At 46.2% G+C, this 26595-nt stretch overlaps 2 protein-coding genes across 2 annotated transcripts in view; one reads left to right on the top strand and one right to left on the bottom strand.

Moving 5' to 3' along the window:
- Window positions 1–5150, bottom strand: part of ENTHD1 (ENTH domain containing 1) — a 118543-nt gene extending 113393 nt beyond the window's left edge. The window contains exon 1 of the mRNA XM_036761031.1: window positions 4787–5150. Coding sequence (XP_036616926.1) covers window positions 4787–5135 — 349 coding nt within the window. The 5' untranslated portion in view covers window positions 5136–5150. The remainder of the gene's footprint in view (window positions 1–4786) is intronic.
- Window positions 5151–18066: 12916 nt separating this feature from the next.
- GRAP2 (GRB2 related adaptor protein 2) overlaps window positions 18067–26595 on the top strand; it is a 90260-nt gene continuing 81731 nt past the window's right edge. Inside the window, exon 1 of the mRNA XM_036761033.1 lies at window positions 18067–18117. The gene's annotated coding sequence lies outside the window, so the exon portion shown is untranslated. The remainder of the gene's footprint in view (window positions 18118–26595) is intronic.

Here is a 26595-nt window from a genome sequence, read left to right on the forward strand (position 1 = left end):
CTTTGGGGGATCCCTCGTGTGTAATGTGCCCTGGGACTAGTGGTGTGAAACGATATAAAAGACAACGAAGAAAAGGAGCTGAGGAGTGAAAAGTTAAGGATTCCATCCAACACACGGCTACTGAGCCCTTAGCCAGGTGCAGGGCCCTGTGGCAGGCACAGTGGAAGGTTCTGTGCTGGGTGGACACTCCATAAAGCAGGAGTGGGGGGAACCTTTGGCCTGGAGGCTACACGTGGCCTTCTAGGTTCTTGAGTGCAGCCTTTTGACTTGTTTTACAGAACAAATCCTTTTCTGAAGGGAATTTGTTTTGTGAATCTTGGATCAAAGGGCTGCACTTGAGGACCTAGAGGGCCACATGTGGCCTTGAGGCCACAGGTTCCCCACCCCTGCCCTAAAGCAACTGAAGGAAGCTCACTGTTAGGGAGCAGGTTAGTCAAACAAGACTCACAGAATCACAGAAGCTAACAGCTGAAGAGATGTTCCTCCAACCTGACTCACCGACAAAAGGAATATCCATTCTCCCATAACCAACAAGCAGCTGTCCAGCCTCTACCCAAAGACCTCCAAGGAGCAGGAACCCACCACCTCCTGGGGCAGCCAATTCCACTTTTGGACATCCTGAAGCCTAAACTGACCTCGATGCCTCTTCCTCCGTTGTTCCTGGTTCTGCCCTCTGGGGTAAAACAGGACAGGTCTGATCCCTCCTTCATGGATAATTCTTCAAACACCTGAAGGCAGCTGTTACGGCCTCCTGAGTCTTCTTCTCTTCTCAAGGCTGAACCTCCACAGGGCCTTCAACCATGGAGCCCAGAACTGAAGATGATGCTCTGGAGGAAGTCTGACAAGGGTGGAGGACAACAGGACCATTTCTTCTCTCTTTCTCTCTTCAGCTCTCTCTATGTCCCTTTTAGTGAAGCCCAAGATCGACATTAGCTCTTCTGGTGGCCATATCACACCATTTCACTCCCTATAAACCCACTCTTTTCCATTGTCTTTGCAGTGATCTTTGTCCATGTGAAAACTCAGGTCAAAACCAACTCAGATGATTACAATTGTCTCCTCACCTTCTGCCACTTTTCTTCTGAAATAGCACCCAAAATCAAGTGCCATTTTAATCACATGCATTCCCCTCCTCAAATCTCCATCAATAACTTTTTGAAAAAACCGAATGTCAACCCATGGCACTCCATGGCCTTCCACCATCTAGCTTCTTGGCATCTTTTCTCCTGGCTCCCCTGAGCCTAACTTCCACTCTAGCCAAGCAACATTCCCTTGGCCTCCACTTCTGCTCAACCTTCTCACTTGTCTAAAGTACAGCCCACAAAACATTCCAGGTCTCCTCTCCTAAAACACACATCTCTTCCTTGCTCTAAAACAGAATAACAAATTGTACCACCTCCCTGACACAAATAAGTATAATCCACACCAATCACTTTTATATCCTCCCATATGCTTCAACAACAGGTATCAGTGTCCATTGATAACAAAGTGTTGAAGAATGGATTCCCATTTCATTTCGCAGGATGCTGAGTCATAACATCATAGATTTAGAGAAGGAAAGGCTGTCAGAGACCATCTAATCCAAACCACCCATTTTAGAGATGAGGAAACTGAGGCCCCGAGATAAGAAGTCTCTGGTCACACATGTAGAAAGTAGCTAAGCCAGAATTTGAACCCATATCTTCAGATTTCAAACTCATTGTTCTTTCTCTGGCACCACATTGCCTAGCCCATTCATTTGTAGTTGTAGATATTAATACATTAAAATATTTACAGAGGCTAATGAAGTGATAGCAGGTACCTGTGTTTGCTTTTGTGTCCTCCAAAGCTAGTAGTTTTCACATCCTTTTGAAGGAATCTTTAACATTAGCATATATACTGTACAGGTGTACTTGTATTAGGTCAACATGTGTCCGCATGCTTACCTGGATATTTATGACACAGATATAGACACACACATGTATATATGCGCAGAAGCAGATATACATTGAAACCCATACACTTCTTCATCTGGAAGCTCTCTATAACTATGACATCACAGGCCCAGTCACCAGTCCTAGCCCTGCCTCCCCATTAACCTGTAAACTCCTTCCAGAGGCTCCACATTTGGTCAGTTCTTTGTAAAGCTTCATGTGACATCCAATAGAACAATACAGAAAGGGCTCTCAGAAAGCAACAAGGATGTCTGAGATACCCTCATACAGAATTCCTATTCTCTCTTTCACCTAAGTCTTCCCCACAAAGGGCAGGAAGATTGCATTGTTTTATTCATTTATCTTGAGGTCACCAAGGTAGACCCTGTGGACACTGCCACCTTGTCATTTTCTGGCTTACAAAGCATGGTACAAGTGTTGGCAGTGAAGGCTTTCTTCAGCCTGCCTATCATAAGCCTCACCCAGGATCTACAAGAAACACAGGTCAGAAGGGAATACTTGGTCACCATGGCTTCCTTCAGACCTTAGTTTCTTAGTTAAATTGACAAAAGGATGTCAGTTAATAGCCCAGCTTTACCTGTCTCCTATTGGACAAGTGTTCATAGTACCTTATAAAAACAGAAACCCTCCATTTCCTTCTTACAGGGACAGGTGGTGCCCATAGTCGGCTGGATCTCAGTCATAAGCAATCTGCACCAGAATGAAAATGATGAGCTAGGAGGAGATGCCTCAACAAGACCCTGCTCATTTGCCAGCCTCACTAAGCTTGGTCCCCAATGGGGACCAAGGAATGAAGGAATGATGACAAATAGCTACAACAAAACTTCTTTCCCAATAAATATAAACCAAAGTGCCGAACCGTACCCCAAATTATTATAATCTCTTCCCTATAGTTTGCATTGTGTCCACTGTTATTGGATAGTTCAATCACTAACTCCTTTGTAGTCAATTCCTGGGTGTTGCTTAGATCCAGACAAGACTACTTTCGGTTTGTTTGGTTTTTTCCTTGAATATTATAAAATAATTTATCTGTAAATGCTTTGTTTATTGTACCGAAAAATAATTTTTCAAATCTTGTTCTAGTGTGACATTCAATCAAGATTGCATTTGAGTTGTGATAATAACTTATTTATGTGAAACTTGCTTCTATTGTTTTTCAAGAAATTGAGAAATGAAAACCTTTTATTCATAAAAACCTTAAGTGCAAGATCAGCAGCTTTGGGGGCTCTTAGCTAATACCACTGGATTTGAATGCTGAGGTTGGGCAAATATCAGGAATGATAAAAAACAAGTTTCACTGTATTTCTAGAGCATCCAGGACTGTGTTGCAGTAAATAACTGTTCTGTAGGGCCAGGAAATAGAGTGTTCAGGTTAATATAATCCTGGCCAAAATTGACTTCGTGTATAAGCCATATACAGACTATAAATTACCAAATAATTAGGACTTCAAAAAAAATTCTCAGCACCAGCACTACAGTCTAGACTCTGGTCCTGGCTCTGACACTTACTGGCTGTGTGGCCTTGGGCAAATCACTTAAGCTCTCTGAGATTCCATTTCTTTGTCTGTTAAATGGGGATGCTATTCATTCACGCGGTTGTTGGAAGAAAAGAGCTTGCTTTGTACACCTTAATGTACTATATAAACATGTGCTCTTCTTATACTGACTATGATGTAACCTTTCTCTCATAACTCCAAAGAGAGTACAGCCTCGCAGCGAGGGCTCGGTGCCATCATTATAAATGCCAATTAGCTTTGGACTGTTGGTCACAGTCCCGTCTCTATAACCATCAGGTTCTTTCTGTGCGCTGTGGTGCCAGCTCAGCATCCTGCAGACTCTACCACTGTTCATATGTGGATGCTCTTCCCCGACCTTCCCCATTTGTCATCTGTATCATTATAACCTGGCATTCTTAGTCATACATAGAGCTCCTTCTTTCATCTGGAAACTCTCTAGAGTCCATGGAAACACCACCTCCCTTTTGTTACCAAATTAGCTTTCTGATATAGCAAAAGCTAGAAGGTTTCATTCCTGTTGAGAGTTATTTTATTGTGCCAAAAAATCTGTGCGCTACTAATGAGGCTTTGGGGTGCTGGGACCCCAAGAATGCCAAGGCAGAGTTGCCTGGAATGAACTCACACACTCAAGCCTTCTGTTAGTCAAGTGGTAATAAATTCATTGTAACTCTTTAGCAAAAGCATGCAAGTGCCCTTATGGAGCCTGAGAGAGAGTGTGGTTGGTGCTGGGACTTATATGGAAAAGGGGAATGGGAAAGGAATGCCAGGGATGCTAATTAGGTCATCTAGGAGTCCAGGTGTCTTTGGGAGCCATGGATGGGAAAGTGTAGGAGTATGCCAGACATTGAGGGAGCTGTCAGAGGCTTGGACCTTGGGGAACTGGTGCCAAGAGAGTCCTTGGGCCAGCCAGGGACAAAGATCCTTGGGCCAGGTACCCTTTTGTCTGTTCTGATAAGACAATGTGTTCTGCAACAAGAGAAAATGTTCTCATAGGACAGGGGCCTACGAAGACACTGGAAGGCTTCCAGAGACACGATCTTAGGGCTGGGGCCTGAGCATCCCATCACTACCTACAGGTGCTCCTTCCTCATTGTGGCTCCTGCTCTATGATTTTCTTTAGACTGTGGAGAGGCATCAGAAATCTAACTGTCTCCTGTCGTATCTCTATTTGAAGAAGAGTTATTGATCTGTTAAGGACTTGGCACAAATAATTAAAGTGGTAACTATCTCTCAGAAAAGAAAGCCATCATAAGCAACCACTTTCCCTCAGTTCCTAGTTCAACTTATCCCGCCATATATAAATTGTTGGTAGGTCATACCAACTTGAACTGTTACCTTGGTCTTTTCCAGCTTCATCTATGTGATGAAAATCCTTTAATGTCTGAATGTTAAAGAAGCCTTCTCGGCAAAGCTGAATGACTTTTTTGGATCCATTCTTGATAAGATAATCCATGAGTGTGAGGGACTTGTACACATGGCGCCAATTCTTCCCATGGTCATTTAGTCTCTGCCACAGCATATTCATAATTTCTGAGAGAGAAACTGTATTGAAGGTCAGGTCACTGATATCTAACATCAGAGAGCTCGAAGGACCCCAAGGGTCATTGGAAGTTGCTTCCCGGACTTTGACTTCCGCCTCTGAGTAATTTTTCACAAAGTTTTTCACTTGCCTCCTGAGTGCCATGGATGAGACCAACTTGGAAGGGAAAGGGGAGGGGGGAGAAAGAAAATGGAAGGGGAGCAGAGTGGCTGCTCTACAGAGCTGTTGACAGTTAATGGGGTTCCTGATTTGCTACCCCCAAAAACAACGTGTCAGTTTCCATCTCGCTAAGTTATCAAGTTCCTACAAAGAGAAGAAAAGAAAATGTTATTTATACATTTTTTAAATGTACTTGAAGAAGATTCAGCCAGCATGAGAAATCCAAGTTCAGTTTCTAATTCAGTCACTTAGCTGCCTCAGTCAGAATGAGGTTGGGGACAAAGAGAATATGAGAAATCTCTCTGGTCATGAGTGTGTCCACAGGCAGGGCCAACCAACCTTCATGGATGGAAGTAGGTAACTACACCCAAAGTAAGAGGAGCGTTAAACATGAGGTCAAGTGGACAAAGACAAGAGTAAGAAAACAGAGCTGACAATTAATGCTGAAGACATTTTGCCGGTATAGAAATACCTAGAATAATTAAGATGGTTAAAAAAAGAGGGCTGAAATGGCTAGGTGACCTGTGGTTGCATATTTGTATACCATATGACATTCAAATCAGATCAAATGGCTCTCATTTCTTTTTTATTATTATTATTGATAGCATTTGCTTTTATATTCTCTTTATTTACAAATATATCCTTCCCCACTTCCCCAGACAGCACTCCTCTTAATAAAGAATAAAAGAAAGAAAGGAAGCAACCCATCAACCAAGACTACTAGCATACACAATCTTCCACATCCACAGCCCCCACCTCTCTAAAGAGGGAGGGAAGTACACTTCACCATCTCTTAATTGGGACCAAGCTTGATCATTCGAATTACACATTATTTAATTTCAGCTTTATTTTTTTTAATCTCCATTTACATTATGTTGGTCACCAGCTCTCGGTTTCCTCTGGGAAGGAAGAAGCCGTTGCAGAAGCACATAGCTGCCCCTCACAGGCTTGTGTTCTTTCTCAACCCAAAGGAGATCTGACACATTCCAATGGAGAATCCAATTCTGTTGTACTCAACTTCAGGAAAAGAAGAGGGAGCCAGTGGAGAACATAAGAATTTCCCTAACAAACTGAAACCACAGTAGCATCTCTGAAGTGCTAAGTCTGTGCCTGTCAGGTTTCCCAGTATGCCCACACGACAGGAGGCGCATTTAGGTTCAGACATCAAAGGGTATAGACCTTCCCAAACTTTAAATGATGCCTGTGAATTATCAATTCACAGCTTTATGACATTTCCCCCCTCCCTTCCTATTTTTCATTAGTTTGCATTAGGATGGGTCAGTCAGTTTGCAATTTCCCTAGTGAGTCACTGCTGAAGGCTGCCAAGATAGTGTATCAAATTGATTTCAAGCCCTGACAAGCACCCAGACTCAGCAAAGCTGAGACAATCTACCATCAGATTTTAAAAGTAAAACTGCAGGAAAAATATTAGCATTTACATCAAATGTGTTTATGCTCTCCAACCAGCTTCTTCTTGTTGTCTTTCTGACCCCGTCTTGGGCTTGATTGATTAATGTGATTGAATGTGAAGCAAAGCCCCCAAACCGTTACCTCTTCTTGAGAGACAGAGACAGAAAAACAGAGATACATAACCTTTCTTATCAAAGTGTGCACACCCTCGAATAAGCAGGATGGAAAATGTATTGGTTTAATTAAGATCTCTCAGGGAAACTATCACCACCCCTAGGAAACTGAAAAGAGAAAGGTGTCTTCATGAGGAAGGCCAAGCTCTTCGGTTTTACAACTCTGCTTTTCTCTTTCGTTTGCCTTTCAGAAAAAGGCAGTTTTTATCTGTCTCATTCCTGCATTGAAAACCCTGATTTATAATGTGTTTCAATAAGCTATTAAAATTTTCAATCATGAAGGTTTTCTTTTTCCGTTGGCTTTCTTTCTCTCTTCCAAATCTCACTTGATGCAGAGATGCACTGTGACATTGGTGATAGCAGCAAATATTGATCTGTTTCTTCACAAGTCTATTAAAAAACCCTGTTGGACTCATAACCTGCTGAAGGGCAGCAGCTGGCATCAAAACGCTCTGCTTTCTTGTTTGGATAACCACCTATCTGCATTTTTGGAGGACGATCCTGGCTTTTGGAGCTCTCTCCTACATCCCACAATACATTCTTAGATGTGTTTTCTTAAACGTACTTCCTACCACAAAAAAACACCTCAACCAGCAATGCCAGGACATTTGGCTTAATTGTTCCAATGTATTTGACATAAGGTATGAGCTACCACACAGAAAAAATGCAACGCCATCCCAAACCAGAGGGAGAACAAGCAAGTGTGACAAAGGAAAATCATATTCCCTGTTCATCAGGGGCTTAAACAAAGAGGAGTACATCTTCCATTTTTCCTCATCCGTTCAATCCCTGGTCTTTTCTCAGGCCCCTAACGAGCGTTCATTTGATCAGTGCAAGTTGTAAATGACATTTGGGTTGATTATATATTGTGGGAATCTGTCCACATAGAGTTGTTCAGTTGACAATATGACCAAACAGCCTTGACATTGTAATGGGTTGACATTTGAGACAAGATTAACAGCCCAGGGTGGGTTTTCTTTTCCATCCTCAGACCTCAAATTCTCATGCTGCTGTATTCCTATAATGTCCTTAGATTTACTAGTCCATAAAATATGTTAGGGGAGCATCATGAGTGTTTTGCAGCACTAAATTGACTTTTGAATAGGCCAATTTTGGATTAGAAGATCATAGATTTAAAGTAGGAAGGGATATTAGGAAGCATTTAGCCCAACCCTTTTGTTTTAAAAACAAGGAAACTGAGGCCCAGGGAGGTGGGGCATTGTGTTATAAAGGTGGTAAGGAATGAAGGCCTTTGTACTTAAAGGCTCTGGCTTCAAATCCTGTGAGCGTTCCTTTTGGGCACGCTTCGCAATAAACATCCCACTTTTAAACAAGCATCGGGTTGCAAAATCGATGTCAATTCTCAACCATAAGTGGTGCACCTTCATGATGAGGAATTCTGAAGTTCCTGTCCAGCCTCAGCTTTCTTTCATGCCGCCTCTCCATCCTCTGCTGCTCCTCATCATGCCTGAGACCTCCAGCCCCTCTGCAGAGCCCCTGGTCCTAGTCCAGGCCATCAGCCCTGCTCTGGCTTCCCAGACCTGACTGATCGTTAGCCAATTCTCTTTTACAATGGCCTCTCCTCTCCATCCCTTTCCCACCTTGTTCTATGGATGCTCATGCCTTGACCGACTCCAACCCTAAACTACCCCAAAATCCATGAAACAGATAAAATTGCCTAATGCTTTCAGTTCATTTTTAGAGGAGGAAGCAGACAGGCAGAGAAATTAAGCAACAGGTTGCTCAGGATCATAGAGCTACAAAGTGCCTGAGACTCTCATCCCCTCTTGCCTAGTTTACCATTAACACTCCTAACTGGCCTCCTTGCCTCCAGTCTCTCCCCACTCCAGGTCATCCACATACTGCTGCCAAAAGAACTTTGCTTTAGCATCAATCTGACCAGGTCATTCCTCTCCCTCCTGAACCAGCTCTAGGGGCTTCCTATGGCCAACTCCTCTGCTTAGCTGTTAATGCCCTGCACCCTCTGGCCCCCAACCTACCAGCCTCATTGGGCATTATCCCGCCGCTCCCCAACTTTTCATTCCAGCCAAACCAGTCTTCTCTCTGCTCCTTGCACTCATCTCCTAACTCTGTGCTTTTGCATCGGCCATCCACTGTGCCTGGAATGTGCTCCCTTCTTACCCAGACCTTTAGGATATGATTCAGATTCCACCTTCTGCATGAAGCCTTTCTTGAGCCCCCAAACAGCTAGAGCACAGTACCTTGCATTAAATGCTTGGTTATCCAATCACCTGTCATTTGTGTATGGGGGGTGGGTGCACGGCTCCTGAGAGCCAGCCCCTTGACTTACTCCTGAACATGGAGTAGCTTAAACCCTAATGATGAGGAACCACTCATAAACACCTCAGAGCTGGCCAGCTCCTGACTGGCCCAAAGGACAAAAGGAACCTGGGTGGCTTTCACATAGCTTTATATTTTAACATCAATAAATTATAACAAATCAATCGATGAGCATTTTTTTACACATTTGCTACACACCAGATGCTGTGCTAAAGACTAGGATACAAAACAGTGACAGCAACACTAAAAATAACCCCTGTCCTCGAGAAGCTGACCTTCCAGTGAGGAAGACGGCACGTACATAAACCAGCACATACACAAGGCACACAGAGTGGATGAAAGGAGACCTCAGAGGGGAAGGTGGGGATTCTAAGGATGGAGCTGGGAGGGGGAGCGTGTGGGACGGCCAAAGGCGAGAAGATGAGAAACAGAATGGCGGGCTGGCCGGTCTGGCGGCCTGCACAGTGTGTGGTGCACAGGAAGGTGTGACATAAAAGGCTGGAAAGGTGGGAAGATCTGGAAATGACGGAGGAGTTCTGTTCACTCCTAGAGGTATCAGGGAGCCACACTGAATCCGCCAAAACCTTGATACTCGGTGACTTCAGTGCAAAAGGGGATGGGGATGATGAAAGCCCCAGGGAAGGCATGGTTCGGGAGGTCTCCATCGCAGCCCACAAGCAGCCTGGACCCAAGGGCCCAGCGGAGAGCCGGCAGCAGAGGGCCGCCCTCATGAGGTCACAGTCGCTTCTAGAGCCTTACACACCAGGACGGCAGAATGGGGGCCAAGGGCCTCCTAAAATAGCAACCAGTGAAGGGAGAGTCTGACGAGGGACCCAGCTAAGTGACCCAGCGGTAGGGTCCAAGGCCCTGGGTTCAAATTCTGCCACTGGTGCTCCCTACCTGGGTGACCTTAAGTCGGTCCCTTCGCTGCCTCAGTTTCTCTGTCTGTGAAATGCTGGGGTTGAACTAGGCTTCTGAGGCTCCTTCCAGCCTGGAGCTATGATCTCGGGGGGCCTTGAGGGTGAAAGGAGGAGCACAGGCCAAAGATGCGGAAATTGTGTAGTCATGGAGGGCAGGTGCCCCCACATCTGGGCGCTGACGTCAGAGTCCTGGTCGCGTTTACACTAACCAAGGGCCAACGGAGGAAAACAAAGGTGGGAAAGCAGCTGAGCAAAGGGCCTGGCATACCCGAGTCGCCTAATTAATGCTTGCGGGAGGGGGGAGGGGCGGGCATTTATTAGGCGCCTCCTGTGTGCTGGGCGCGGGCAGAGGCGCTACAAAGGGGCTTCGAGATCCCCCAGTTTAACGGCAGAGACAACGTGAAGTGGACTGCGTTGAATGATGGGGAGCTCACTCACTGTAGGGACGGCGCACCCCTCTTTGGGAAGGGGGGAGGGGCACTAACCCCGCCCCTCAGACGCACGGGTTTGGGAGCGCTTAGAGATCGTAGAGCCCCCCGACCTGCTCTTTATACAGGCAGGGAAACTGAGGCCCAGAGTGCCCTCCTCCCCCGCTCCACTGCCGCCAGTGGCCGGGGCCGACCCTTCCCCAATGTGGCCCAACCCCTCCCGCACCCCCCGGGACCCCCGGGTTCCCCCCCACCAAGACCGGGAAGCCTAGTTACCTGCCGAAGCGCCGGAGCCGCAGCCGTTGGCGCCGGTTCCCGCCTAAATTCAAACAGTTGCCTATCAAGCCCCGGGCACCTCGTCATCCTCCAATAAGAACAGAGCATGGCGGCCGAGGCCCACCCACCTCCCCCTACGTCTTCGATGCCATGGCTGATGTCCCCGGGGGGGGGCGGGGGGAGTGCTCGCTCCGCCCCTCTGAGGCTCCGTGGGGGCGTGGTTTCGTATAAGCTCCACCCCCTCTCTCAGCTCCGCCCCCAGGAGTCTAAAGGGGCCGGCCCGCCCGCCTTTACCCAGACCCAGACGCAGCTTACAGCGGCAGAGTCCCCACCAGGGATGCTTACTATTGAAGTCACTTGGTCAATCAACAAGCATTGATTAAGCCGTTCTTCCCTCCTGAACCGTGGCCCCGCCCACAAGAACCCCACGTTCTAACTGGAGTCCAACGCTCCCCTATTTTGGTACTTACAAGATACAGTTGTTGAAGGTAGCCTTAGTGGAGAAGGCGTGTTAATAGCTGGAGAGAGCTGACAAGGCCTCCCGCAGAAGGTGGTGATTAAGCTGGGCTCCCTCTGGACCCTCACTGGCCTCTGAAAACAAAGGGGGGAGGGGTGGACCAGATGACCCCTAAGATCCCACCCCTGATTTATTACCTGTGTGACCTTGGGCACATAGCCACCTGGACCTCAGACTCTCTCCCCATCCCACCCCACCCCACCTGTAAGAATGAGGGAGTTGGACCAGCTAGATGGTCCCTGGGGTCCCTCCCAACTCTAAGCCCATGATCCTATGAGTCTTCTGCCCCCTGCCCAACGTGTGACTGGTGGTCTCTGCTTGAAGACCTCTGATGATGGGTCACCCACTTGTCATACCTCACACAGTCCCTGCCCCGGTCTGGATCTGTGATTCTATGAAGTGGGGCTAGAGAAAAGGAGAAAAGAGAGAGAGAATAAAACAGAGATAAAAGGAAGAGAATCCCATCAAGCAGGAGCAGTAGGGAGCCACCAGTAGCGACCTCAAGGACCAATAAATGATGACCATGCCATTGACTGCCCATATATCTGTTGGCATTTCTGGTCTCAATCCCACTATATTAAATTTGAGGAAAGTCGGAGATTAGGGACCCCAACAATATTTTAAGACTCCCAAGTGAGTTAATTTCTCACATGACTGAACAACATGGACAACAACGAAGAAACGGGATGGGAAAGCGTACAAGAGACACCTTTTAAAGGGATGTCCCAGGACCTAGGAGATTAGCTTTGTTCTGCTTGGCCCCAAAGGGTAAGAATCAGAAGCAGAAGAGGGAAGTTGGTAGAGAGGCAGATTTCATCTTGATGTCAGGAAAAACTTCCCAGTGCAAGGACCATCCCAAAGTGCCTGCAGAGGTGGTGAGTTCTCCTTCTTAAATAGAGGCTGATCTCCATTTGCCATACATATTGTAGGAGGATGCGTCCTTTGCCTCTATGGCTTGGCCTAGCTGGCCACTTGGATCTCTTCCAACTCTGAGGTTCTGGGATTCCAGGGAGAATTGCTCTGAGGTTAAGTAGAACAGATTTTTTTAACAACTTCACACTCCTCCACAATTTACAACTGCCTGCATCAGCCCCTGACCTTGGTGCTGACCAAACCTCAAGGCAGAGGGAGGTCCTGCTAACAGCAGAGTCTGCAGCAGAGAAGGCCATTCGGAGACATTTCATCCCATTGGTCTCTGTTACTTTTCTTTTATTAGCATCTGCCAGGTGTTCGTTGACAACCCCAGAATGCCCTTGCATATTGGTTTTCCAATTTCACAGGTGCCCAGATAATGAATGGAGCTACCTGGGCGCCATTCCCAGTATGGCCGGGAGATAGGACTGAAGCCACCTTCTCCTGGGTCAAGGAAGAAGGATCCCAGAGCTGGGGTGGGGGCTCAGGCTGTCACATGGGGCAGCTATAGATAAGAGAGGCTACCCCAGTCTGTTCCCCTCTTCTCCATCCTTAGTCCTGGGAGCTTGGAAGTGTACCCCACCCTTTCCCTGGCACCAGGATTGTGTGGAGGCTGTCTCTGCTCTGCATCTGCCCTCTTACTCACCATCAATGGGCTACCTCTGGCCAGCATTTTATCATTTATTTTAGGTGGGAGGAGTATTTTGATTGACTTATTCAATTGTCCTCACCCTTAGTCCTATGTTTCCACTCTCCCTCAGCCACACAGGGAAATGATCACACTCCTGACCTCACTGTCAGACAGAATTGCTTATTCTCCATGAGCTTTGCATATATTTTGTGTTAACAGATCTCTGTCCATGTTCCTTCTCCAAAATATAACCTAAGTTCTTTGAGGAGAAGAGCTCCTTCATTTCTGTCCATGTGTCCTCAATGCTTGGAACATAATAGGTGCTTAATAAATGCTTGCTCAATGAAAGGACATACTGTATAATCAAGACCTTTGAGATCCTTTTTATGACCACACCCACCTCCTCCCTCTGCCTCACTGCTCCTAAGCCTCTTCTTCACAGCACTGGTCTCTTTGTTCCCGGTCACTTATGACCTTCATTCCCCATCTTGGCACAGATTGCTGGTTGCCCCAATGTCTCCTCACTTTCACCTCTTAGAGTCCCTAACTTCCTCCAAAGCTCTCCTAACACATGAAGGCTTTACCGATTCCACCCCCTCTACGTACCACAGAGTTTGGTGATGTTTCCTGTCAGTCCTATCTGACTCTCTGTGACACCATTTGGGTTTTGTTGGGGTTTTTTGGCAGAGATACTAGAGTGGTTTGCCATTTCCTTCTCCAGCTCATTTTACAGATGAGGCAAATAGGGTGAAGTGACTCACCCAGGGTCACACAGCTAGAAAGTGTCTGAGGCCAGATTTGAACTCAAGTCTTCCTGACTCCAAGCCCTGTAATCTACCCACTACACCACCTAGCTGCCACACACAGAGAGTACCTTCCCCCAAAAGAGATACATGTTGTCTTTCCTGATTGGATGTAAGCACCCCTGAGGACAAGAGCTATTTCATTTTTTTACTCTATACCCCTAGTGCCCAAGCACAAGGCTGCCATATGTAAATGCTTGTTGACTGAATGGTTGATTGGTTGATCTCCAACCACTCCATCCTTCCCTGTTCTTCCAGTCCACGACCTCTGCCTGGGTCTCACTTTCTTCTCTTCACAGCTCCGACGCTCTAGTTAACCAGTGCCCTCCTCATACTAGCCTGGACCCTAGGGCCCCCTTGGCCAACCCAAGCCATGTTCACTCCTCCTTTCCAGATTTTCCATTCTGTCTTGCATAATGTTGAATGTAACTAGAGGAAGTCCTTAGGCCCCCTACTCTCCTGTAGGCCACTCCCCCTTTACAGAAATCCTTTTCTTTTGCCCTGATTGACCCTCTCGCCCCCCACAGGGGTTATTCCACATTTTCTCTTCTCCTCTCAAACCTCCCTCACCCCCTTCACCCTCCTTCTTGGTTTAAAATAACCTTGCCTCCTATTTGACAAAGGCCAATCAATCAAGACCATCTTGGGAGCTCATTTCTCCTTCCTCCCAACCTTAAACTCCCTCCACAGGTTCTCCTTTGTTACCCTGAGGATGAGGTGACCTTTCACCTAGCCAAGGTCAATTCTTCTCCTTATGCCCTCATTCCCACCTTCTCCTGTCTCTTCTGAGAGGAAGGTTTCTCAAACTTTTTGTGTCTTGGGCCCCTTGGGCAGTTTGGTGACCCTTCTCAAAATAACGTTTTTCAATGTGCAAAGTAAAATACATAGGATTATTTTTAAAAATCGATTGAATTATGTAAAATTGAATTGCCAAAATATTAGTTAGATTGAAATAAGTAAATTTGAATTGAATTACCAAAATGTTTTTTAAAAAACAACACAAATTCATGGATCCCTTGCAATCTGTCCCTGGCCCCTTCTGTAGACCCTTGTCTTATATGTCATCCCTTTAATGAAAGGGTCCCCAATGCTCCTTCTGCTAGAAACCTCTGATCCCATGATCCCTCTCATTCACCTTCCATCTCTCCTTAAATACCAGCTCATTTCTCACTGCCTGAAAACATATCCAGTTCCATCCAACCTTAAATCCTCCCTCAAGCTCCACACATCTGAAACAGACCTCATTCTCTCCTCCCTTCTTCCCAACTTCCTTATTTCTATCCAGGGTGCCATTATCTTTCCAGGCACCCCCATGGACAACCTCCAAGTTGTCCTTGCTTCTTCTGTCTCTCTTACTCTGCCCCAGAACCAAATGTCAAGTACAGTCAAGTATTTCTCCCCAACATCTCTCCCATCTGTCTCCTTTTCTCCACCCAGCAGACGTCCCAGTTCCTGGATCTGGTCTTTGTCACTTATCACTCACCATCACAATCATTCTTCTGCTTCCTGTATCTCCCCTCGCTAATCTATCCTCAACACATTTATCAAAAAGAAGCTTCTGAAGACGCATCTGACCGTGATGTCACTTCCCTACTCCAAACCCTTACACGCGAATGACTCCCTGCTGCCTTTAGGATAAAATATAGTCTTTTCCTCCTGGCACTGAGGTCCGCCTCCAGCCTGTCCTTCCCAATTCATTTCTCATTTCTCCACAGTCTACTAAAGTCAGAGCCATGCTGGTCTCCTGGCCGTCGTCCAGACTGGGCGCTCTGGGCCACCTCCTCCCTCCCTCCTCCCCTGCGGCCTCAGCCTGGGGGCCACCCCCTCCAGGAAGCCTTCCTCTGTCCCCTTGCCTATTAGTGCTTTCTACTTCCTCAGATTATCTTGTCCTTACTTGTTTAGCTTTCATTATAGTGCAATCACAATAAGAAGAACTCACATTTTCCCAGTACTTTACCCAGATTATTTCATTGGTTCTCCTAACAACCCTGTGAGGTATGGACTATCATTATTATTATTACAATATTATAATAATACGACTATTTTACAGATGAGGACATGGAAAAGTTAAGTGACTTGCCCAAGGTGACTTGCTCAACTAGATTTGAACTCAGGTCTTCCTGCCTCCAAAGTCAACATGCTCTCCCTTATGCCATCCAGCTGTCTCTAGGTAAGTTCCTTATGGACCATATTTTGGTTTTGTCTTCATATCCTCAAAGAACCTTGTAGATAGTAAGGACTTATTATGGACTTCTTTGAAAAATAAACCTAGATTTACTGAGGAACAAGAAAGGAGGAGATTGGGGTGCACTGAGCACAGAGAGGGGACTGTGTCCAACATCTCTCTGGATTAAACTTGGTTGTTTCTTTGGGCTTCATCCAATCACTATTTCCATTTTCTGACATCTTCCATGTTCCATACCCTTTTCATTGGGGCCTGTCTCCACTGCCTCCTTGCCTGTAACACCAGAAAGGAGGCCTATCAGATGCACCTGTGTGAGAACCTCCCCTTCCCCCCTTGTTGGACTCAACGAGCTGCCCCACTGTGAAGCTGTTGGGAGCCCATCCCTACCCCACACGGATAGGATGAGTGATGGAGTATGCTAAGTCCGAGGGCAGACTCTCCAGAGGACCAGCGTCGGGGGGATTTGGAATCCGCATACTTAGGTTGAAACACTTGCTCAACAACTTGTTTTCGGTGCAATGTTGGACGAGGAATTTCCCCTCTGTGGGCCTCCATACAATGAGGGGGTTAGATTCAACGGTTTCTGAGGTATCTTCCAGCTCTGACTCTTTAAGCCCGTGTTCTGTCCTTATGTGCTCACCCTCTGGCCTAAAAACCATCAAACCCAAGGTTCTGGCTGCCTCCCTGGTGGAATCCTTGATTGGTCCTGCTTCAGGCCCGGATGTCTCATGTTAGGCCTCGGGCCTTCCTTGTGTGAGTTAAAACACGCTGTAATAGAGGGCTGCTGCTTTGTGCCTAGTTGGCCTGCCTGACCTCTTTTGTGACAGCCTCTTTTAAGTCCCCCAACTGCAATGGCAGCCGGAGACAGAGAGGAAGGCTCTGAAAGAGCAAGCTGCATTGGTGTTACAAAGTCTTGGAGGCAAGCATGAAGGCCGGTGAATAGGCCATGTGATGAATGAGCCTGGTGAGCCCCCGCAAAGCCTTCAGATCACAGAATGTCAGCCCCGGAAGGAAGCCACTGGGAGGAAGAGGGAAAAGCTCTAGCTCTGAATTAGGAGACACGATTCAGATCCTGGCTCTTGCCTTTAACGAGATACGGGACCTTGGGGAAGCGACTCGAGCTCTCTGGGCTTCAGCCTTGCTCCTCTATAAAAAAGAGGAGAGCATATTATTAGGTGGTTCCCAAAATCCTTTCTAGCTCTAAACCCTGTGGTCATTTGATACCCCCCCCTTATTAAGGGGGGAAACCCAGAGAGGGGTCGTAACTTACCCTAGGTCACCACCTTGCAATCATTAGCAAGGAAACTAAGACTAGAACCCACAGCTTTTGCCTCCTTCTTTTTTCATCGTACCCTGCTATCTTTTGTAAGAAGAGCCATCTTGGGTCTCGTAAGTGAGAGGAGAAAACTTTTTCCATAGGTTAATTTTTTCAAGGACAATCTTTTCTTCTCCAGGCCAAATGCTCCCCATATCTCCAACTGTCCTTCATACGGCAGTCTCTGGCCCTCCCTCACCAGCCTGGCTGCCCTCCTCTAGACATTTCCCAGCTAGACAATATCCTTCCTAAAGTCTGGCCCCCAGCCTTGAACATGATTCTCCAGGTAGGTTCCAACCAGGGCAGAGAGCAGAAAGACTGTCACCTCCTAAACCCTATATAGACGCTCTTCCTCACCTTCCTCAGCCTAGACTCTCATTGGGTTTTCAGCTGCCATAGTGAGTATTCATTTTCATGAACCATTTTGTCTAGCCTTGTGCTAGAAGTGAAGTTGATTTTTTTGAACCCAGGTATTATCCTTTATATTCGCTTCAATTAAATTTCATTTCTTTCAGTTTATCCTGTTGAGATTTTTTTTTGGTGGGGGTGGGAGGGAATCCTGATTTTTCATTTAGACACATGAATATTCTTCCCAGCTTTGGGTGACCATCTACTGAATAAATATGGTTATTATGAGAACCTTCATATTCAAGGGAAACTGTAAAGAAACCCAGGAGAAAAAAGGGGGGTGGGGGGTTCATTTGAACCAAGTTACAGTTCAACGCTGGCAACAAGCAAGCCAAACCACATAAACTGAGCTGCACACCCAGCTCCCTGAAGCATCGAGCCGGCGAGTTCCTGTGCGGTTAACATGCAATTGCCTGGCGAACAGGCGGTACTCCCGAGAAGGGGGGATGTGTGCACACGTGTGTTTGGGGGAGGGTGGGGTGAGTCTGGGGCCTGCCATACTCATCAATGGGGGTGCAGACTCACCAGCTAGCTTTCAGTTAGTTCTCAGCTCGAGGAGAGAGCAAGGTGGCATGGAGTCCTGAAATACAAAGCATCATAGCATTGGCTGCCATCCTCTTCCCCTTTGCAAAGCTGGACTACGGGAATCAAGCCAGGAAGTAGAGTCAGCCTCAGCTGTCCAGAAAAGGTATGTCATCACCAATACACTAGCAAGCTGTGGCATTATTAGTTCATTGGGCTATACTTATGTCGCTCTGCTTAGGCTCGGAGAACAGGACCAAGAACAGTGAGTGAAAGTTACAGGAAGGCAATTGGAGGCTCGGTGTCAAGGCAAACCTTCTTAACAATTAGGATTGTCCAAAAATGAAACGGGCTGTCTCGGGAGGTAGTGAGTTTCCTGTCCTTTCAGGTCTGTAAGCCAAGGGTGCGTGACTACTTGTGAGCAGGTGACAATCAAGATTTCTCTGGGGAGACAGATCACAGTAGAGAACCAGAGCAGTCCCTTCTAACTCTGAAATCTGGTGATTCTTGGATTGGATTGTCTGATGGCGTTCAACAATTTTGTAACTGGCATGCCTTCCATACAAGTTACTCCTCATTAAAATGAACCCCAAGGGGTTGTTTAAACTCTTCTGTCTTACCAAACTAAGGTTACACCTATCTTATTCCTTCAGCTTGGCAGGTTGGTTGGCTCTGCAGAGACTTATGTTTACTGGCATGTTTATTGGAATCTAAACTCTAAGGAAGGTCTCTTTGAAGAAGGATTATTTGTCCAAAACAAACTTTGAGAAATGTTACCTTAGGAATAAGATCATGGAATGGGGAGTCCTGGGAATTGGAACCACAAGTTCTGGGTTTTTAGTTGTGTTTGCCTTGGACCAGTTGGTTCACATCTGTTTTCTCGTCTATAAATGGGAGAAATGAGGATTCTAGCATCTATCCCACAGGATTATTATAGGGTACCAATGAGATAGTGTCTGTAAAATGCATCAGGAATAAAATGTCATTTCAATGTCAGTTACGTGGGATACACATCCATACTCCGAAGTACCATTTGAATCTCTCGTACCATTTGAATCTCTCGTACCATCAAATCCAGGAACGTCTGATAGTATAAGGAACAGCCTCACTTCCTTCTCTCTGTGCACCCCAGTAAAAAGGCGGCAACATTGGCTTTCAAGTCAGGAGACTCAGCTTCAAATTGGCCCTCTGCATGACCCTGGGAAAATCATCTCAGTGGGCCTGTTCAAAGGAGTAGATTAGATAACCTCCAAGGTTCCTTCTAGCTCTACAGTTATGTATGACCCTATAGTAGTGGGTAAGTCACTTTCCTTCTTTCTAAGTCTCAGTTTCCCCATTTGTAAAATGAGGAAGTTGAGTTGAATGTCCTCTCAAATTCTCTATCTAGTTTATCTAGGGGCCTCTGACTTGGGAGGAACATGAAAAGCTCATTCCTGTTCCCCCTAGGCAGAATTTAATCCAACTGTGGGAAGGCAAAGGATCTTTGCATCCCCAGGACCTATCCCAGTGCCTGGTTTAGAACAGGCCTGTTGGCCTAGATTAAATTGAATCCAAGTACTTGGAAAGATAGTCAGATACGGGAGAGATTCGATTTATGTTCGATTTCTTCTTCTTGGTCCCATAGGGCAGAATCCTGAGCAGTGGGAGTCAGGGGGAGGAAGTTATAAAAAGGTCAGTTTAGGCTCAATGGCAGGAGAAATTCCCTGACAAATGGAGCTGTCCAAATGTGAAGCCGGCTGACTTGGGAAGCTGTCGTTAGAGGGCTTGAAGCACAAGACCAATGGCCACTTGTCAGAGAGAAGTCCATTTGTGCTGTTGAAGAGCCTCCCAATTTTGAAATTCAGCCAGTCTGTAATCTAGGTTTGGGTCCTGGCTCTGCTGCTACTTCCCATGTGACCAAGTCACACAAGTCACTTTATCTCTTCATTCCCTTATTTATAAAATAGCAAAGTTGGACCAGATGACCTCCAACATCCTTCCAGGCTTCAGATCTATCAGTCGCGTTGCCTCCATATCATGGTCTCCAAAGCCTCCTTTGTTTAGACTTGTTTTGCTCATTTCCTCAATGTCATACCCCACCCCCTCGGTAGAAAGTAAGCTCCCTGAAGTCCGAATTCTTTTCCTTCTTTTGTTGCTGTCTCTGTATCCCCAGTGCCTAACACAGTGCTTAATAAATAGGTAAATGCCCGGTTTTTACTCCTTGCTGCTAGGTTTGCAGATAGGACAAGGAGATCTCAAAGATTCTTTACGTCTCTGATAGCTATGACTCTGAAACATTTCAGCCAAAATCAAACGATGCTCGTGTTCAAGAGGCCCTAAGAACAAGGTTATCATCCCCGATCCCACCTTAGGATCGGAGGACCCTAGCAGCTTGAGACCTGGAGGGACCTCAGAGGTCCATCATCTCCAACCCCTTCTTTTTACTGCTGAGGAAAGCTGAGGCCCAAGAAGGTGGAGTAGCTTACCCAAGGTTACCCAGGAAATAAGTCTTAGAGGGGGCTTCTAAACAAAGGCCCTTTCTCTTCCCTTGCCTTTTACGTTTTCTATGTGTTAGTGTGCAACCTTGTGCTAAAGTTACACCATTTCTCCAGGCTGGCCTAGCTTGGGAAAACAAGCAGAGGAAATGAGCACTCTTCATCCTCCTCATTCCTGCTCTTCCTGATGACTGGCTTTAAATAAATGTCCTGAAAATATCATTGACTTTTAAAAAAAAATCTGCTTGCACACTTGACATTAGGCCCTTTATGACCAGATCGTGCAGGTAAATGAGGGGGAAGGAACATGCACGCATAAAGTCAAATCAGAAGACAACAGCAGCACAGTATAATGGAAAGTGACCTGGATTTGAAGACCAAAGATATGGGTTCAAATGCTCTCTCTGCCACTTCGTGTGTGACCTCGGCTGAATTACTTAGCCTAATGAGACCTGTGTTCTTCATCTTCCAATCTTTAAATGGAGGGGGGGTTAGAGGAGATGGCCTCTGTGGTCTCTTCCTACTCTAGATCTGTGATAATATAGTCATAAGTTAATTAATTTCTCTAAGCCTTAGTTTCCTCATCTGTAAAATAATTAGGAAACTGAGATGGCCTCTGAGGTAATTTCCAGCTCTAAATCTACGATGATAAGTTACACATGGACGACCAAGGAGAACCTAGGCAGGCTGTGACAAAAGGCTCTGAAAGTCACTGTCAGCCCCCTACTGTTTGGGTTCAAATACACTCCCTGTGTGATGCAGCCCCTCTGGGCCTAGGCTTCCTCCTCTGTCGGATGAGAGGGTTGCACCATGTGACCTCTGACCTTCCAGCTCTGGGTCCAGAATGCGTCTTCCACACCATCCTCACTGTCACCCCCTACCACTTCCTGGCTCTGTGACCTTAACCTCTCTATGCCTCAGTTTCTTCCTCTGTAAAACAAAGGGTAGGCCTCCTTTCAGATCTGCAATAAGATTTACAGTCCCATTCTCAGACGAACTGAAAGGAGGATAGGGGCTTTCTTGAGGAAGAAGAGGCGTCCAGACCAGAGCTCCCCCAAGACAGAAAGCCCTGCAGGACTCAGTGGAGTTTTTTAACCCTTTACACTTTCCAAGCTCCTCATGTGCAGCTCGTGGTGCTCTGGTTAGTGTCTGCCTCAGACACCAAAAAAGGGCAGGAAAGCAAGTACCTCTCACGGAAGTATACCTTCATTTTAAGCCATCCCAATATGGCATCCAGTCAAACCCTTGCTTTTTAGCCACGAGGGAAGGGAATAAATATTTACTATGTGCCAGGCATTCCGCTAAGCTATTATTATCGACACTTTGCAGGTGAGAAAACTGAGATTAGGTAACTTGCCCAGATCACACATTAGTATCTGAGGCCAGATTTGAACTCCAGTCTTCCTGATTCCAGGCCTAGAGCTCTAACCACAGAACTACCAGGTACCTCTAAGGAAAACTGAGGCCCAGAGAGGTTACATAACTTACCCAAAGTTACAGGGAGTAAATATTAGAGGTAGGTTTTGAACTCAGGTCCTATACCTCCTGCCTTGGAGCCATAGATTTCCCAAATATATACATTAGATAGCGAGACTCCCTTTCATATAAAAGCTTGATCAGTCAATCAACAAGCATTTATTAAGAACCCTCTGTGTGTCGAGTGCTAGGACCTGGATATTCAAAGACAAAAATGGAATATGCCCTGCCCTGAAGAAGCTTTTCTTCAGCTGGTGGGAGAGGGGAGAAGAAACAAGATAGCATGTACCTAGACAAGTAAACACAAATTAAATACAAGATCAATCAACAAGCATTTATTAAATACCTACTATATAGGCCCTGTGCTAAGAAGTAAGACTACAAAGACAAAAAAGAGAGAGTCCCTGCCCTCAGGGAGTTTACCAGGAAGACAGCGAACACTTAGGCACTTATCTAAGTATGTATAAAAAATACGCAAAGTGTGGTGTCCTGGTGGAAAGAGGATCATACTTGGCTTTGGGAGACTGCTTAGCATCCCAACTCCAACGCCTACTAGCTGTGTGACTTTGACCTAGTTCCTTAACCTTTCTGAGCTTCAGCCTATAAAAGGAGAGGGTGGTGCTTGTTTCATAGGGGGTAGAGTGCTGGGGGTAGAGAACATTTTAATTGCTGCAGAAATGGGAGCCACAATGAGCGTGATGGAGCAGAGGAAGGGCAGAAAAGGAAGAACCTTTTATATAGCACTTACTATGTGTCAGACCTGGGCAGCTGGGTGTCGAAGTGGATAGAGCCCCAGGCCTAGAGTCAGGAAGACTCATTTTCCTAAGCTCAAATCTGGCATCAGATACTTACTAGCTGTGTGACCCTGAGCAAGTCACTTCAGCCTGTTTGCCTCAGTTTCCTCATCTGTAAAAATGAGCTGGAGAAGGAAATGGCAATCCACTCCAGTATCTCTGCCAAGAAAACCCCAAATGGGTCACCAAGAGTCGACATAAGTGAAAATGACTGAATATGTGTCAGACACCGTGCTAAGGGCTTTACAAACATTGTCTCATTTCTACTCACACTACTGTTGTCGGGTTGGGTTCTTAGCAGCCACCAGGACAGAAAGTGGGAAGATGAGATGGGAAAGGCTCTGGTGAAAATAGCCTTTTTTCCTTCCCTTTTGGGTGACAACCTCTAAATTTATCAATGAAAGGACCTTCCCTTTGGGGAAACTCCCTCCACCAGTGCAGATCAGTAACCTCTCTGCAGTTTCAAGGCTTGAAGAGAGGGTGAGGGTTAGTGTCTAGTGAACTAGCTTCAATCAGGATGACCTGGGTTCAGATCCTGCCTCCGAACCACACTGCCCCAGTGACCCTAGGCTAGTCACTCAATCCCTCAGGATGGCCCAAGCAAATCTCAGTCTGCATTGTATTTATTTTCCCCTGGTTAGATATTTCTCCATTTCCCTCAAACCATAAAAATCCAATACATCTGTGACTTCACAGATGAGGGTCCTCCTTCCAGTAGGAGCCTCAGCATGTTGCTCTGGATAAGACCCTAGACTTGGAGGCAGAGGGCATGGGTTTGAATTCTAGCTCAGCTCCTTACTATGGTGTGACCTTGGGCAAGTCATTCTCCTCTTCTGTAAAATGAGGGGCTTGGACTCAGTGGCCACTGATGGCCCCTCTAGCTCTATACCGATGAACTAGATGGTGTCTTTGGGCAAGTTATTCTGCTGTTCTGGGCCTCAGTTTCCTCATCTGTAAAATGAGAGTGTTGGATATTCAATGGCCTCTGAGAGCCCTTCCAGTACCAGATCTAGGTCCCGATCCCATCTGGCCACCCCGTTCCAGAGTCTTGTCTATGCCCTCCCATAGATTGCCATAGACGAGCCACCCACCGCCCACACCATATGAAAACAAAAGGTGCCTGATCACTGTCCATCCGTCATCCATCTCTTGCTATGCGACCTCTCCCACATCTCCCTAATAAGAGGACCGAGGACTTCTATCTGCTTTAAAATGTTGTCAGCCAAGAGAAAGGAGGCGGCAGATGGGCCCCGAACCTCTGCTGCTCACATGATAACCTTTGAATATCATCAACACTTTCGCTTTTAATGAAAACCTTTTTTCTGCCTTAATTACTCCAAGTGTACGTGGCTGATGTATTGGGAGAATAAATGAGTTTACTGATGGGAAGTGAAGCATCCCAGGACAAAAACACATCCATTCATTCATTCATTTTCTCTGCCACCGAAGGATGGTTTGTTTCTCAACTCGCCAAAATTTACCCCCTTTTCAGCCTCAGGCACCTCTTTGCTTTCCTGACCTTCGGAAGAGCTGAATGAGATCCAATTTCCCTCTTTATTCCCAGAGAACATAACTTGCTCAGGGAAGCACTATTGCCATTGGGAGGTAGAATTCATCCTGCCTGCGGCAGAGCTCACAAGGCAGGGTGGCTCAGTGGAAAGAAGGACCCGTGTTCAAATGATGCTGCTGACACATTCAGACTAGCGAACCTCTCGGCACCCCCAGGCAACTCTCTGAGACTATAAGTGGTGACGGCAGGCACCAATCTACTTTGGTGAAGGGAATTTATTCACTGGGAGTTCCTGTAAAAGTGCCAATGAATGCCCAAGTTTAGCCAACACATACACATTGATTGGTTGGTAAATGATAGATCGAGCAATAGACAGATGATAGAAAGATGTGTGTGTGCACCGCTTACTTGGAGATGTAGAGGACTTCAAGGTCATACAATCCAGTCTCTTATATACTAATAAGAAAATTGAGATCCAAGAGAGTGATTTGTCCCAGGACACACAAGTATTAATGGCAGAATTAGGATTTGAACCCAGGTCCTTTATCTCTAAGCCAGCACCCCAACTACTGCAGATCGGTGATATCTTCCACCGGGGTTGAGAGGGCTCCATAATCTTCAAGCTTGGCCTCTGAGAAAGCCTCTGCCCGGGATTTGTCAGCGAGCACCAACAGCTCTCTTGGAAGGCCACTCTTTGAATTTGTATCTCATGCCAGCCCCAGCTCAGAAGCCTCCGTGGGTGGGTCGGAAGTTTAGAAATACAGTGTATCAAATTTATTATACATGAGTTATAATATGCATTTTATATCTAGTCTCGAGATGCAGTATATCATATAGATTTCCATTGTTTGTATATACGTATGTTATAATATATACAATGTATTATGTGTGTTATACACAACATACATTTTCTATTTTGTGTAGACATACGATCTGTAGTAGATGTTTGTATTGTGTGTCTGTAAGCAGGCAGAGCATTGGGGAGGGGGATACAATAATCTAGGCACGAGAGATGAAGGCTGAGCAAGGCTGGGTATAATGAGAGAAGTGAGAAGCAGGCAAAGGTAAGGCTGTGGCATTAGAATCAGGAGGATTTAAAATAGAAGATCAGGGGCTTGGAGCTGGAGAAGGGACCTGCTCATCACAGTCTCCTAACTTCACAGCCCCAGAGAGGTTGTCATCTCCCCAAGGTCCCCCAGGGAGTAAGAGCTGTCATTTGAACTCGGGCCCTAGGGTCAGAGGTGTAGGACTGGAAAGGACCTCAGACATCATCCTGACCTCACCTCCTCATTTGATAGAAGAGGAAACTGACACCCAGAAAAGCTGAGCAAACACCCAAGGTCGTCTAGGCAGTGAGCATCGGAGGGGGAACCTTGAACTCTGAGCCTCTGGCTCTTGGCCTCATGATCTTTCCACTGACCCACACTGACCTTCAACTCCAAGTCTCCCCTTCTTTCCCCTACACTAGGTTGTCTCCCCTTTCGTTCGTATTTTTGCAAATATATATGTGTGTGTATGTGTATATGTGTGCATACGCACACATGCATATATGTATTGTACACGCTGTATGTATATACATACACATATGTTTGTGTGCATATTATATATATATATATATATATATATATATATATATATATATATATATATATATATATATATATATATAAAATAACTAGGAAAACCACAAAAGCAATAGGCTTATAGACTTCTGGAGGTGAAAAGGACTTCAGATGTTATCTAGTGAGACCACTGGGCACCCTTAGTGACAAGTGACCTTGACCTGGGTTGAGACCAGAAATTGGGCCAAAAACCTGGATTGGGAAGGGAGCCAATGAAGAATAAATGGCTGAGGTTCTGGGGAGCTTTGTCCCAGGCCATCTGCCACGGGCTGCTGCACTCTGGATCCGAATTCCATATGACTGGGCCCGGTTGGGTGTATTACATAGTGGGATCTGACCTCACTCCACAGTCAGCTCTCATCAGCTCCTTTATTAGGTTTATACAGAGTCTGGCTGCTCAGAGAGGAGGACGCAGTGGGAGGGAATTTAAACATAATGTTATAAAATGGAAAAATGCAGAAGAATTATGGGACAGGGAAAAGATAACCCAGAACAGCAGAAGTAGGAGAGTTATCGGGCCTTCCTCAAAGCCTCGGGGCACAAGACGATATTTTGATATGGTGAAAGGCTTCCCAGTGGTCAGTCACTTTCAGAGGTCACATGGTAACTGTTGGAAAGAGAGAGGGGGCCATTGGAGGAAATGTTGGATGTGAGAATCCTGGCTCGGCCATTTATGGCCTCTGTGACCTCGGGCAGATGTCTTCATCTCCCAACGTCTCAGGTCCATCATCTGTGAGGTGCTGGGACTGGACCAGACGTCCAGCTGGG

This window comes from Trichosurus vulpecula, chromosome 5 (assembly GCF_011100635.1).
Source record: "Trichosurus vulpecula isolate mTriVul1 chromosome 5, mTriVul1.pri, whole genome shotgun sequence".
NCBI classification, from domain to species: Eukaryota; Metazoa; Chordata; class Mammalia; order Diprotodontia; family Phalangeridae; genus Trichosurus; species Trichosurus vulpecula.